Genomic DNA, 15,631 nt, shown 5'->3' with positions numbered 1-15,631 from the left:
TAAGATATTAGCAGTTTCTGCTTAGCTGAAGGATGAAAATGAATTTTTGGAGCTCTAAAATGCAAATCATATGGAATTGACTGAAAAAAATCATCAGTTGATTTAAATTGTCTGTTTTGTCTCTCTAGCTGTCCTAAGGCTATGGTTGAGAAGGCACTGTTTGTTAGCAGTTTTCCATGGGGCTGAAATCTTGTTCTTACTTTAGATGTAAATTTTGATTTTGTGTATGGAGTAGGGAGGAAAAACTCCAAGTAAATATGTAGTCAGTGTTAAATTATCTAACCACAAGAGGAAAAGGATCTATTTATTTGAGACTTCACACACCTTCTTTACATGAAGTAGTCAGATGCCTTTTATTTTTAAACTTAACAAGGATGTGTCCTATTAGGAATGGTACTTGCGAGGAACAGGGCCTTTGATGCTTTCAATTTAAAATGGTTTTACTTTCCTGCACTTTGGCAAGCTCATGTCAGATGTTTCAGATAAACACAGGATTGTCTAGTCATTACATAGTAGAACAGGAGCCGAAGCATACATCTCCTAACTTTATTCCTAGAAATTTATGTCTCATGTTCATCTGTAACTGGCTTTTTATTAGACTTAATTTCTGCCTTTGCCTACCTCTTAAATAGACTAGCCAATTAGCCATTCATAAGACGGGATTTTCAGGTCTTTCCTCCACGTTGGTCTTCTCTCCTGAGCCTCCGGTCTCTCCTCAGTCTCTCTCTCTCCTCCTCCTACTGCCTTTCCCCCTCCCCCCCCCCCAGCTCTCTTCCGCCTCCTGCCTCTCTCTCTGTCTCTTTCTCTTCTTCCCCCCCACCCTCCCCCGCTTCTCACTTGGGGGAACCGTGGAGCCCAAACGGCCACTTGGGCTCCGCGCTCAGCGTGCTGCATGAGGAGCACGGAGCCCAAACAGTTGTTTGGGCTCCCCCGTGGTGACCCGGCTGAGTGGTGCAGAAGTCAGCCGAGTGTCGTGGAGGTAGGTGAAGGGGGGTGGGGCGACATACACGGCCGGGCCCTGCCCCCTGGCTGTGTACATCACCACCCCGCGCCCCTTCGCCTCCCGCCGTGGCGCTCAGCTGACTTCTGCGTCGCTCAGCCGGGCCGCCATGAGGGTGCAAGCGGTCGTTTGGGCCCTGCGCTCCCCATGCAGCACAGGGAGCGCGGGGCCCAAACAGCCGCTTGCACCGCTTGCTCCCCTGCGGTGGCCCAGCTGAGTGACACAGAAGTCAGCCGAGTGCCACAGAGGGAGGCGAAGGATGTGACTCAGGCAACAGCGCCACCCAAAGGGAACAGCCAGCATTTCAGCATTAGTCACAGACATTGGGCTATATTAAATAGATTGTAATGGTGAAGCACTTTTTAAACTTTTGATTGAAAGATACTGGTTCAGTCAGTATCTTGAGTATTCTGATGTCTGTTGGGACAAGATTTGAGTGTTTATATCCCAAAAATGCTATGGAAATATTGTGTAACGTTAAGGTTGAAAATTGAATTGCACAGATGAGGAAAACTAAACTTTCACAGTATCTGTAACTTTGGGTGGGTTATGTATGCATAGCTTTAACACTATAGAAGAATGAAAAGGCCCTTGTTACAAAGGCCCACCAATCTTACTTTGGGAATAACAACTGAGATTGTAATCACAAAATATAGAAAAGTTTCTAATGTTGCATTATTTTTCTAAATTTGGGTCTTTACTGAGTGTTTTCTACTTGGATTGCTTCCTTAGGATAGTTTTAAAATAAACATATCATAAGCATCTTTTGTTTTTACTAATCTCTGAATATATTTATTCATGATAGACCAGAACTATTCATTTAATACTGTTCAAGTTGAAGGGATGTTTTTTTCATATTCTACAAGAAAATCTGTAACTCTACAACTCACTTCAGAATAAATTAAAAAAAAGTAAGATATATATTACTTAAGTGGTCCATTTGGGGAAAGATAATGACAAATGTAGCAACTGTTTTATTTTTCACTGTAGAACGTAGAGATTATAGTTGGATTCTTCTGCAACCAACTTTGAGACATGTTGGTTGATAGCCTTTAAGTCAGCAGGGGGGCAATAACCAGCCCATGCAGTTCACCAAGGTTAGCCCCTGGTGGGCTGCCAGCAGTTTACCTGAACCTCCACATGTACAGCCGCTTAAAGCTCCCATTCACCACGGATTGCTGTTCCTGACCAATGGGAGCTACAGAAAGTGGTGCAGTTTGGGACATCACTTCCTGCAGTTCCCATTGGCCGGGAATGGTGATCCGCGGCAAATGTGAGCTTCAAACAACCATACCTGTGGAGGCGTAGGTAAATAAAGCACCAGGGGCTAACCCTAGTGAACTGCATCCAGCTTATTGCCCACCCTGCCTTTGGTGTTTTATAGTTTAACAAAGAGAGATGGTGTGAGATTTCTGGAATTGTTTCCAGAAAAGTCCAATAGCTGTAGACAAAGCCACACACAAAAAGCAGATTCAAATGACTGCTGAATATCCTGTTGATGCTGCTCCACCAGTGGTGAAAGATACTATGTGTGAATGTGTTGTATATCACGTCTCTCCTGATCAAATCTTTTGTAATTTAATGATATGGTTAGATTGTATTTCTGAGAAATGAGAGGGAATTGACAACTTTTAAATAAAGTTTAGACTGTTCTTTGAAACATTTTGATTGTGCACACACATTCACTATATTATTATGGAGCTGTGTGGGTTGTAAAACAGCTGTGAACATTTCTGGAGAGATGTGTGTCTTCTTGCAAATATTACGTCAACTTTTCTATATTCTGAACCAGACTTACAGTTTGGCTATCTGTAAACTGATCTAGGTACTCTCTGCCAAATATTCCTTTTGACTGGCTTTTACCTTGAATTTCGAAAAGATTGAAGCTCTACTTACATGATATACTCATATAGCTACAGGGTTAATATAAAATAATACACATGATTGGATGTACACTTTTATTCGTTTTGGAGCATGTCAATATTCATTTCAGTGGATATGAACCCAGCATAGTGGATAAAAATCCAGCCTTTACACTGTTAGAACATAAGAATGGCCATGCTGGGTCAGACCAAAGGTCCGTCTAGCCCAGTATCCTGTCTGCCAACAGTGGCCAGTGCCAGATGCCCCATAGGGAGTGAACGCAACACGTAATCATCATGTGATCCCTCTCCTGTCATTCATTTCCAGACAAACAGAGGCTAGGAACACCATTCCTACCCATCCTGGCTAATAGACATTGATGGACCTAGCCTACATGAATTTATCTAGCTCTTTTTTTTTAACCCTGTTAAAGTCCTAGCCTTCACCACGTCCTCTAGCAATGAGTTCTATGGTTGACTCTGAGTTGCATGAAGAAATACTTTCTTTTATTTGTTTTAAATCTGCTTACCTATTAATTTCATTTGGTGACCCCCTAGAACATGTGTTATGGAAAGATGTAAATAACTTGTCTTTACTTAATCTTTCCACACCAATCATGATTTTCTAGGCCTCTATCATATCCCCCCCCAGACTCCTGTTTGCTAAGCTGAAAAGTCCCAGTTTTGTTAATCTTTCCTTACATGGCAGCCATTCCAAACCCCATATCATTTTTGTAGCCCTTTTCTGAACTTTTCCCAATGCCAAGATACCTTTTTGAGATGAGGTGACCACATCTGCATGCAGTATTCAAGATTTAGGCATACCATGAATTTATTTAGAGCAGTGGTTCTCAGTGTGGTCCGTGACCATCCTGCTGGTGGGCCGTGGTCCCAGGGCTCGCCTTGCCCTCTACCCCCTGCAGCATGTGCTTCAGCTGTGGCCCCCCTCTACTGTGTATGGGAGGTTGTGCCTCATGGACAAAATTTAGCTTTCAGGGGAAAGAAGTGGCTCCGCATGCTATTGTTCCCCCTGCCCCTGGCTGGGGGAACGGCAGCACGGGAAACCATTCACCTGGAGGCTTTCCTTGCTGTTTCCATTGGCTGGAATCACAGCCAGTGGAAGCAGTGGGTGGCAGTGCCTGGCAGTAATCGGAAGCATGGAGCCAGGTAAGCGCACACCATCCCCTCATGCCCCAAACCCTGCACACCCATCCCCCTCACATGCTCCCTTCCACCCTGCTCTTGCATCCTCACCCCAGCTTACTCTTACAACCTACCTCCCACTTTCCAGCCTACTCCTTCACCCTACCTCACATCCAGAACCCCAACCCTCAGCTCACTTCTGCACCCTACCTCCCAGTCAGACCGTGCATGCCAAACCTCTCCTGCACCCATTTTGTCATTATGGGTGGTTGGCTGGTGGTCCATGGAAAGGTCTGCATTGAGCAGGGTGGGTGGCGGGCCAGAAAGTTTGAGCACCACTGGTATAGAGGCAATAAGATATTCTGTGTATTATTTTTATCCCTTTTTAAATGATTCCTAACATTCTGTTTGCTTTTTTGACTGCACATTGAGTGGATGTTTTCAGAGAACTATCTACAATGACTCCAAGATTTCTCTGTTGAGTGGTAATAGCTGATTTAGTGCCCATCATTTTGTATGTATCGTTTGGATTATGTTTCCCAATATGCATTATTTTACATTTATCAACATTAAAATTCATCTGCCATTTTGTGGCTCAGTCACCTAGTTTTGTGAGATACTTTTGAAGCTCTTCACAGTCTGCTTTGGATTTAACTATCTTGGGCAGTTCAGTATCCTCTGCAAATTTTGCCACATCACTGTTTATCCTATTCTCCGGATCATTTGCTCTTAAATGGTAAACCACATCTGACAAAACTAGTTAAGAGCTCTGCTTTTTCCCCTTCAGCTTTCATTAAACTCTGCATATTAATTTTTGGCTGAGACACACTACTTGTTCTTTCCTGCAGTGAAATTTTATTTTAGAAAAATAAAGTAAAAAGTGTCCATTTCTGTCTTCTTCCCTCCCCCAAGTATTTGCAAGCGATGTATTCGAAAGATGGATCATCACTGCCCCTGGGTGAATAATTGTGTAGGAGAGAAAAATCAGAGATTTTTCGTGCTGTTTACGGTGAGTACAAAGTACCAACAAATTCATATTGGCTAAATATGAAAATTATATTCATTATAGGTAGCAATTTTTCACATACCCCAGGATTAAATTATTTGCTGTTTAGCTAGACCCTTACTCCAAGGGGTATTCTGTGTCGTCCCCTCTCCTCATACCCTCTCCAAAAATCTGCACACAGTATTTTAAAATTCTGCATATTTGTCAAAATAATAAAATAATCTACCTGGTTTTGATTGTTTTGGTAATTTATTTTAAAATACTTGTTAACAAATATCACTCTAACAATATAGACAGCCAAAAAGAGTTAGGAAATAGATTCCTTACTAGGCATATTAAAACAGAATTTTGTATAATTATTAATTTAAACTACAATACAGAAACTTATTTCTAGCAAACTCAGAAGCAATGACAGAGGCCTGGGGGAATCCTGGGTAACAGAGGACCTGAGGGAGAGGGAAGTAATTGTTGGGAAGAGGTCTGGGAGTGAGCCTGGAGGTTTGTTGGGTGTGAGTCGGAGAAGTGTATAGAACAGGTTGGTCTTGTGTTTTGCTGGGGAGGAGTTAGGGAGCCTCCCCTGTATAGACTTTGGCTGACCCCTAGCCTCTCCCAGTCAGGCACATCTGCCTGCTCATGTTCCCCTGCTACCCCACTCCCATTCAACACCTGTTCCAATCTACCTCCTACCTCTTCTGAATCCCAGTTTGTGATTCCCCCAGTAGCCCCAGGTGCTCCATTCTGTCTGTATCCACCCACGTATCTCTTGCCACCTCATCTGTTCCTGCAGGCAGGGCAGTGCCCGCTATGAGAACCAAAGCTTCTGCTCTCTCGCTGTCAGCTGCTAACCGCTACACTGGGGAATAGATGAGCTGACTGTCTCTGTTTTGGTGCCAGAGAGGCCCCTGGCGTAACTGCAGAATCTCTCCAGCAGAATGTATTTTCTGCGAAGAAAAAGAAAATCTGAGACATATGTATTCTGTGCATTGTAGTGCAGAATTCCCTCAGGAGTACATACCCTGGATGTGAAGCATTGTACCATTTCACTGTTTGCAGTGTATTGTTTTATTACACAAAAAAGCATGTTACTGTTTTTTAAAGTGTGCAATTAAAAATATTCTGGGGGGAGAAGACTTGGATCAGGCCAATATAATATGCTGGTACCTGGCTCAAGCTGCAGTCTCATTCTGCAGCATCTCAATTTTCATTTTAAAAAAAGTCTGTGTAGTGGTAAAGAAAACCCATATGTGAACTGATTGTGATAGCTACATGAATCTGCAGTAAACCTTGAACAAGGAGAGGGTGTGTACCTTAGTCTTCAGAATTTACCAGGCGTGACTTCTGCTTTTGGTGCCAAGAGTGAGTGGTGTTTAGGAGGATGCACTTCTTTCCTTCCCTCAAGGAGGAGCCTGGGAGAACCCAATAGAGAATCTGAGCCCCACTGATGGGGAACGAAGTCCAAGGAACTAAAGAATTGTGATCAGAATGCACCTGAATTTGTGCATCTGTATACCAGGTTGAATAACAGCTCACATGGGCTGACCTTAGAAGAGTACCACTGCCTTTCTCCTAATTTCTCCCCTGCCTTCGAGAAGCTATTACAGATTGAACCTCTCTAGTCTGGGACTCTCTGGTCCAGCAACATCTGTGATCCAGCTGATTTTTAGCTAGCCCGATGTCCACTTATCCTGGTGTGGTCAGGTTTTCTCAAGTCACGTAAAGTTTTACAGCCACCTAGCTCTCAGCGTTCTGTGCTATTATTTAGCTCTAATTTACCCATAAATGTCTTCTAAGAGCCTAGTCAGCAGCGGAAGAGTTGGTAATCCTGCTAGACAATATTGACCTCCCATGGTTTGGCAAATTCTCTGGTTTAGCACTGGTGTGGTCCCGAGGGTGGCGGACTAGAGAGGTTCAACCTGTAGCAGGTATTAACCATGCTTATTTTAATCATGTTTGAGTCCAATGTTTCAATGACTTAAAATCCATTAGTTCTTTGAGTGCTTGCTCGTGTCCATTCCATGTTAGGTGTGCATGCATCACGTGCATCGTTGGCGGAGGCTTTCCCCTCAGTGGTGTGTGTTGGTCCCGATCTAGCACCCTCTGGAACTATGCAGTTGTGTGCCCATATAGGGATGCCACTGGCCCCACACTCTTCTGAGGTTCCTGTTTACTGCCTGAGATGGTTGCTGGAACAACTCCTATTCCTTCAGCATGATGTTCTTCTCAGTGGTTTCTTATTCTTCCATAGTTTGTCTAAAGTATAGTTGTAATGTATATATTGTAAATCGTGTTAGTGTAGGTAGTTAGAAGCCTAGTCTCCTTATGATTAAATGGCCCTCTGTGCCCTGGGCAGAGGCATGGGTACTCCCTAGGTTTCAAACCTCCTGTAGTAAGCCTGTGCCCATGAGCGCCTCACATTCCAGTTGTCTGAAGTGTTTAGAGAGACTTTCTAGACCCTTGGCACTTAACCATGGTCACTTCAAGAGGGTTCTTCATCAGTCTTAGGCTATATCTAGACTACAGGCTTCTTTCAGAAGAAGCTTTTCCAGAAGAGATCTTATGAAAAAACTTCCGAAAGAGAGCATCTACACAGCAAAAACTTTTTCTAAAGATAGCATCCATTCAGTCTGGATGCTATCTCACATTTAAGCTGTGATTACTATGGACAGAGTGGGCACCAGGGGATCTGTGCTTTTTCCTCTTTCCTCTTCTTTTGAAAGAACTCCCTTTTCTCTGTCCACGCATGTCTTTTTCTGAAAGAACTCTTTAGGGAAAAGGCATTCTTCCTTGTAGAAAGAGGTTTACCAATGTCAGAAAAACCCCTCTGTTCTTTCGATTTTTTTTTTTGAAAGAATGTGATTGCAGTGTGGACATAAGTGACGTTTTTTGTAGACCTACCCTGAGGTGGAGGACCTTCAGTACCCGTTCTATGTACCACCCATTCTCAGTACAGGTCCCCCCGATGACACTTAACCAAGATAACTTGATAGCATCTAGCCTACTGGTATCCTTGTGCACTTCTCTCCTTCCCACTAACGCTACTCATTTGCTTCTGAGAGGCGAGCTGCTGCTCCCACCCTGCTCTGCAGTGAACCCCAACTTTGGTACTACTGTCAGTGTAGACATTCAGGATGTGGCCCCCTTGGATGATGATGAGACTGAGGAAGAAAAGAATCTTCCCCACTCTCTTACAAGCCTTTTCCTCTTCCTCAGACGAGGCTGCCTTGGGACTGAATGTCTTGCTTGCACAGGGTGACTTCTGGGCCCATAAGCGTCTAAAGTGGATGGCAGCTATCCTGGGGCTGGAGATTGAGGAACTCCAGATATCATCCCACATCCTTGGTAACATGCTGGATGCAGGAGCACTTTCCAAGGTGGCTATGTCCATTAATAAGGCTGTAGTTGCTCCAGTGAGGACCCTGTGGAAAACCCCTTCTCTGTCCCCCCCCACCTCAAAGAGGGCTGAGAAGAAATATTATGCCAGCCAAGAGTATGAATATGTATACTCCTACCCTCTTCCGGTGTCCCTTATTGTATTAGCAGCAGACAAGGAAGGCATATGGGTGCTGTCTCCAAACAGAAGAATGCAAAGAAACTCGACACATTTGGGAAAAAGCTAATTTGACTGCTAGTCTCTGGCTACATATCTCAAACCCGCAAGCCCTGCTGGGGAGATACAACTACAACCTGTGGGACTTCTTGTCTAAGTTCAGAGACTCCGTACCTCAGGACTCAAGGCAGGAATTCTCTGCCCTCTTAGAGAAGGGTAAGAATGTTGCCAGGGCAACCTCTGTCCTGGAAGATTTCCTTCCTGGTAGCCATCACCTCAGTCAGAAGGTCTTTGAAATCAAGGGCCTCACATCAGAGCCTCACATCAGAGCCTCTGTATTCGGTGTTCTTCAAAGGCAAAATCCAACTGTGTCCCTACCTAGCCTTCTTGCCAAAGATGGTTTCACAGTCGCATAGCAACCAGGCTATTTTTCTGATGCTCTTCTTCAAAAGCTTCTCCAGAATTCAGAAGAGCAGCAATTTCACTGGTTGGCTGTTTTGTGCCCTCACTTTCTGTATCAGGAGAACGAAATTCTTTCATAAATCCATACATCTCTTTGTAGCAGAAAGGATGAAAGAACTTCCAGTGTCAGCCCAGAGGATTTCATCCTGGATAACCCTCTGTATTTGGGCACTCCAGTTAGGTGGATGTCCCACCTCTGGCTATGTTAATCAGGCTTCTTCAGCAGCATTCCATATGCAGCTTCCAGCCCAAGACATCTGAAGGGCCGCAACTTTGCTTATCGGTTCATGCCTTCACATCCCCCATCGCCATCACCTGACTAGCCTGGAGATGACACCAGGCTTGGAAGAGTAGTGTTGCAGTCAGCATGTCCCTGAACTCTGAGCCCTCATGCTGCTTGAGTCCTCTAACGTGGCATGGACATGATGAGCAAGCACTCACAGAAAAAAGTTACTAAACTTTCTGTAACTGTTCTTTGAGCTGTTTCTCACATGTCTGTTCAATAACCCTCCCTTGTACCTCTCTATCCAAGTTAATCAGTAAGAAAGAACTGAAAAGATGTGGGATTGCTGACACTTCTTGTACCCAGCTCAAGTGTGCAGCTCCAAAGGGTGCTAGATCCAGCTCAACTGATACCATTGGGGGACAAATCTCGTGCAACAGTGCACAGATTGCATGCACATATTTCACATAGAACGGATATGAGCAGGGCATCTCAAAGAACTTTTACAGCAAGGAAGTTAGTAACCATTTTTTTACATTTGTAATTGTAATGCCATCCAAAGAACGAATATATTTGTGTATGTTGTTGTACTTGCTGAGTGTCTCTGATTTGAACCTTGCTGGAGTTGGTTTTACTCCATTTTATCCAACCTTAAAATGATATTGCCCTCAAGCAGGTCATTTCCTAACATATAAACTGGTCGCAAGGAATGTCTGCTTTACTGACTGAATAAATGATCAAGATTAAGCACATTTCTGTTTATTTCCAGATGTATATAGCCCTAATATCAGCTCATGCACTCATTCTGTGTGGGTTTCAGTTTTTCTCTTGTGTCCGAGGACAGTGGACTGGTAAGCATGTGTTTTACTTCTACCACTCTAACCAAGCAGTGTTTATAAATAAATAAAAAAATCATAGAATTTGCACATTTCAATTGTTTAACATGAAGCTGCCATAAATATTCTCTTTCCTGCTCATGGCAGCCTATTTTCTTGCATGGTGCCCGGTATCTGAAAGATGAAACAACATAGAAATGAAGCATACAGTTTTAGTAGGCTAATTAACTGGGATGAGATGTGTTTATTTAAAGATTGGATTTTTTTTTAAAGATCTTTAGCTCAATTTGTTTTGGGTTTGCAGAAATTGCTGATCCTGGCCTCTGTTGGATTCTATGCTCATTGTCCCTTTTATCCTTAAAATTATGAATTGACGGACACTTGTCTTTCTGGCTGTTGCTTTGCCTTTCACTCCTTGCTCTCCCACATCCAACTGTTGCATCTTTTAACTACTGCAATGAAACGAGTGTGGAGAACACGATTTTTTCCTGCCCAGCAAATATATTTTGCTGAACACATGGTTGAATGTGCAAAGGCAGGGTGGTGGAATTTAGAGTATCTTTACTAATAGATTTTTTTTTTCACATGAAAATACTTTTCCTCTCAGCATCCCACTCCATTTCAGTGTAAAATCCCACACTGTGTCACACACTGCCCAAATCCTTCCTTGCGTAATCAGTGGGTGAGTGGGAGGATAAGACTTTGAGCAGCTCCAGATTTCAAGATACAGCTTAATTTTCTTTACACTATACAAGGCAAGCCAACCACATCTGCAAGGATGAAAAATCAGGTAGCTAGAACAGCCAACCAGGAGCAGAATGTGCTTCTGCATTTTTTTGTCATGTGCTGACTTCATGTCTAGCTGCCCCTTTCTTTGTCTGGTATTATGTGCAACCTGAGCTAAGGTTTTACAATGTGTCTCGCTCAGATGCTTAATGGCTCTCCTATTGGTGTCACCTTGTGGTCACTGCAGGGCAAGACATAACAGTGCAGTTGCAGTGTGGCATATGACAAGGCAGAACTGTAATCGCTTTCAAATTAGCATTTAATTCAACAATAAACTGAATTGTCTAGAGCTGTACAGCATCAGTGATGGAAAGGAAAATCTGGAGTTCAGCTTGATTCAGCAGCTGTAAAATACAAACATTTTATCCCTTTGCATTGAAGAGGAGTCAAGCTGTTCTGCAGTTGCTATTTTGCATGTGTTCTTTGGTGTGATTTTTTTTTTCATAACTAAGTTCATTCTTTTCACAGAATGCAGCGACTTCTCCCCGCCTGTAACTGTGATCCTGATGGTCTTTTTGTGCCTTGAGGGTTTTCTGTTTCTCACGTTCACTGCTGTTATGTTTGGCACCCAAATCCACTCAATATGCAATGATGAAACGGTAAATCCTACTCTGTACTTGGTGTAATAACTTTGAGACTTGACTACATATAATTTTAACTGATTATGATAGAGGGACTTTTATGAGGATGAAAATGCTCAAATCTTAAACACATTTATCTCTTACTTCCTTGCTACTGGGAAAATTAGAAATAATTGTTTTTGCTAACAAGCAGATGTTTTTAGTATTGACTTCCCTTACATGATGCAGTATAGCGAGACTTTCAGAAACTTTTAAAAAAAGTTGCATTATCTTTCAGTTGTATTAATGCTCCTAAATTACTTGGACACTTATGAAAATCCCACCCATAATTCTTAGATTGTCAACAAAAGTGCCTTGTTTCATTATAATGAAATACATTTAATCTGGTATTAGAAGTGTGTGGTCTTCTGCACTTTTTTACTGCACTAAAATAAGATATTGGTTAATATGTACTGTTAATCCATTTTCCTCATCAAATCCCAGTGTACACTAGGGATGTTAAAGGACTAGTCAACTAGTTGACTATCTGATAAGCAAATAAGGATAGTCAACTAGTCGCTTCCCCCCCTTTATCAGGGAAGAAGGAGGTACTTCAAAGCAGCAGCACCACACAGAGCTGCTGCGTGGAGCCTGGGGTCAGCTGTGGAGTCTCCAGCTGATCCCGGGCTCCCAAGTGGTGCTGCAACTTTGAAATGCCGCTGAGAGCCTGGGATCAGCTGGGGACTCCCAGCTGACCCCAGGCTCCGTTCGCATGCCAGCTTTGAAATGTACAAGAGTCCCCAGCATGGAAGCACCCGCATGGAGCCCGGAGTTAGTGAAACTTCCCACTGGGCCTGGGCTCCATGTGCCATTCCAACTTTGAAATGCACAAGAATGCATTTCAGAGGCAGAAACGCGGAGGTGCCTATTGAGTAGTCGATGGAAATTCCATAGACTACTTGACTAATACATTAATCGCTTGTTAACGTCCTTTGTGTAAACATTGGATGAATGTCATCCAATGTGAGTAATTGACTGAAGATATTAAGGGAGTTGAGTTCACAGTTCCAATCTGAATATTCTCTGTCGCTTTGCAAAGTTCACATTTAGAAATTGAATAGCTGTATAAAGGGAAAGCAAATGGTAAGTGTCAGTGGAAAGTGAGTCCTGTAAATGATCATTTAAAATGCATTTTGAAAGGTAGTCTGATTTGAGTTGAGATTCTTACTGTATCATTTTTGCCTAGATTCAAGTCTTTCATTAATTGCAATTAACAGGTTCTGATTAGCACAGATCCCTGGCATGCAGTGCAGCTAGTGTTCACTTAGCTTTTTGTGGTACTGAGTATTTTACTTCTCATCAAATATGGTTTCAGAAATGTATATTATATAAATATGCAATATATTCAGCAAGCTTTAAATTCTTTCATTGTGCTACATTCTCCACAGTTCAATGAGTCAATCTGATCTCTTCCTTAGACAGAAATGCTAATTTATTTCATACACACTGGTTTGGTGCCTGACTGTACTGCTGCACAGGGTCTGTCAATATCTTCTAGTTTAGACCCTACACACATTTCTCTGTTTGAAGGGGAACAGGAAACAGCCCTGTGGGATCCGTAGTGGAGAGGGCTGGATAGAGATTTCTTCAGATGATGTTGCTTGTCTTCCATTCATCATTAGAGATTTACTAGAGAGAAATGCAAGACATTTAATCCTTGCTGGTCTTGGCTAACAGCATCTTCGCTTGTACCCCTTAATGTTGAAGTGCTCTGTACTGCTATTAGACTCTCGGATGTAACCTTTTGACTGCCAGAATTTGAGTTGTTTATACTAATATTAGATTCATAGTATCGTAACTGTCCCCTTTTAAATCCAATTTTTTTTATCGGGATACTAGAAGATTTACTCAGTATTGCTTGGGTCCTTAACTCGAATAAGTTTTGTTTTTCTTATTGAAATCGTTCTGGTGTGGAGTTGGATATGAGGGGTTCAGTATGTAGGCTGCCCTGAGGGAGGCCAACCCCAGCCCTCTCTTACCTCAGCAGCTTGGGGCCAGTTGAGAAGCACCTGTCCATCCATGGCTGCTGCAGCTCCAGTGGACACAGCCAAAGGGAAGGGATCCATGGCCCCTGTCTAGACGGACGGACAGACAGGCTCTCTGAAATATATAGTAGATAGCTATCCCTTTCTTCTTTAAGAGATGTCCCCATGGGTGTTCCACATTAGGACGGTGCGCTGCCGCCGAGCCTTAGAGCGGAGATTTAAGAGCAGTGTCCCTGGGGTCACGCATGTGCAGGTATCATACATGTGTGAACCCTCCTCCCCTGCATCCCAACGCCCCTCAGTTCCTTCTCTACCACCTCTGGCAACAGATGGATTCAGCAGTGCTCCCTAGCTTCTTCGCGTCTTCATGATTAGCTCTATTTTAAAACCAGTTCAGTTATATTGTAGTAATTAGTTAGTTTAAAAAAAAAAAAACCTAGATGAGTATAAGGTTCTTTTCTCCCAGTTAACCCCTTCCTGACTGCTTTCATAGACATGCCTCGCTCCCAGGGGTTTAAGCGCTGCACCTCATGTAAAGAGCCTATCCCGATATCAGATGGACATTCACAGTGCGTCCGCTGCCTTGGAGACCAGCATATCTCCTAAAAAATGTCCTCATTGTGCAAAGTTAAAATTATGCGTGGGGAGAGACAGAGACCTCTGCCTTACTTGAAAACTCTCTCAGACCAGCTGCTGACCCGGGCCAACAGCCTGAGGAACATAAACAGCGGGGAACCAAAAAGCCTGCCAAAAAGCAAGCCTCCTCACTACCTCAGGGGGCTACAGCACCGAAACTGCCGTTTCCCTCATGACCGGTGGCAAGAGCGGCGGCGGCACTGCACCTCAGCACATATGATGCTCCAAGCGTCTCGAGAGCCATCAGCGCAGACAACAAGCGAGCGTGCACTAAATCATGCTCTGAGGCGTCAGGTGTCAAGTTACCGTCCTCATGAGCTGCAGCACCATCCGGCACTGATACAGTCTTGCCAGCGCAGCATAAGAGCACAGTGCCGACCATGTTAACAGTCCCTTCAGTCTCCACTGCAGAGATGCCTAATGTGGCGCTAGTTTCCTCAGCACCAAGACATGATTCAGTGTCTCGGATGGCTTCCATGCCTCCCACGACGGCACCGACAGTGCCAGCTGGGCATTACACCCAACACAGGGACTTATTAGTCTCCTTGACTTTTAACTCACTGTTTTTAGACCCTGAGCACTCTCCTGCTATGTTAGCATCACAGAGCTCATTGTCTCAGGAAAGATTTTCATCTGAAACTGACGAGGAATTCTCTAGAGAATTCTCCTTACACAGACCAGACTATTTACTCTTCCAGATTTGGGAATATACCTTCATATTATGGCAATCCCTGGGAACTGCCATCTGAGCCATATCCCCACTGGCAATACTGGGACAAATGGCAATATTATCAGAAACACCAGCAAGGCTGAAAACAGCAGAGTGCAATATTGCCCTGCTAAACAAATACAAGAAGGGGACCCACCCACAAAAGAGGGGGCAGCGTCTCTGGACCAAAAATGACCCTCTCCTTTCCCCCCCGCCCCCACAGTGGAGGGAGGGTCTCTGGCCTCAGATGATGCTGCACATTTCCAAGACCTTTTTAAACATGTAGCTGCTGAATTAAACATTCCTCTTCAGGAGGTTGTGGAAAATCAGCATGAGTTAACTGATCTATTTCACTCAGTAACACCGTCAAAAATAATACTGCCAATTAATCCAGCAATAATGGAACTGGTAAAGACGGCGTGGCAAACTCCAGCATCAATCTCTTCTACGACTAAGAGAACAGATAAGGAATATTATGTCCCACCCAAGGGATCTGAATTTCTTTTTACTCACAGAGTCCCTAATTCCCTTATAGTGGAGGCTGCACAACAAAAATCTAAGCAGCAACGGTATTGGTCCAGTCCATCAGACTGATAGCAAAAGGCTTGACGCATTTGGGTGCAAGATGTATACATCTTCTACTTTACAATTTTGCATTTCAAACTATGCAGCTTTATTAAGCAAATATGACTACAGAAATTACACCAAACTTAACAACTTCACCACAGATATTCCCAAGGCTGAGACAACAGTACAAAGCACTGGTATTGGAGGGTCACACGATTGCTAGAACAGCATTGCAAGCTGCATTAGATG

The 15,631-nt window shown here is 43.5% G+C and overlaps 1 protein-coding gene across 1 annotated transcript in view; it reads left to right on the top strand.

Annotated features, from left to right (window-relative positions):
- ZDHHC7 (zDHHC palmitoyltransferase 7) overlaps positions 1-15,631 on the top strand; it is a 49,679-nt gene that overhangs the window by 27,204 nt on the left and 6,844 nt on the right. The window contains exons 5-7 of the mRNA XM_075939972.2: positions 4,918-5,014; positions 10,013-10,094; positions 11,334-11,464. Of these exons, the coding sequence (XP_075796087.1) occupies positions 4,918-5,014; positions 10,013-10,094; positions 11,334-11,464 (310 nt within the window). The remainder of the gene's footprint in view (positions 1-4,917; positions 5,015-10,012; positions 10,095-11,333; positions 11,465-15,631) is intronic.

Source organism: Pelodiscus sinensis, chromosome 12, assembly GCF_052426305.1.
Source record: "Pelodiscus sinensis isolate ZL-2025 chromosome 12, ASM5242630v1, whole genome shotgun sequence".
NCBI lineage: Eukaryota > Metazoa > Chordata > Testudines > Trionychidae > Pelodiscus > Pelodiscus sinensis.
Note: the sequence above shows the minus strand (reverse complement) of the source record. Positions and strands in the feature narration are given on the sequence as shown.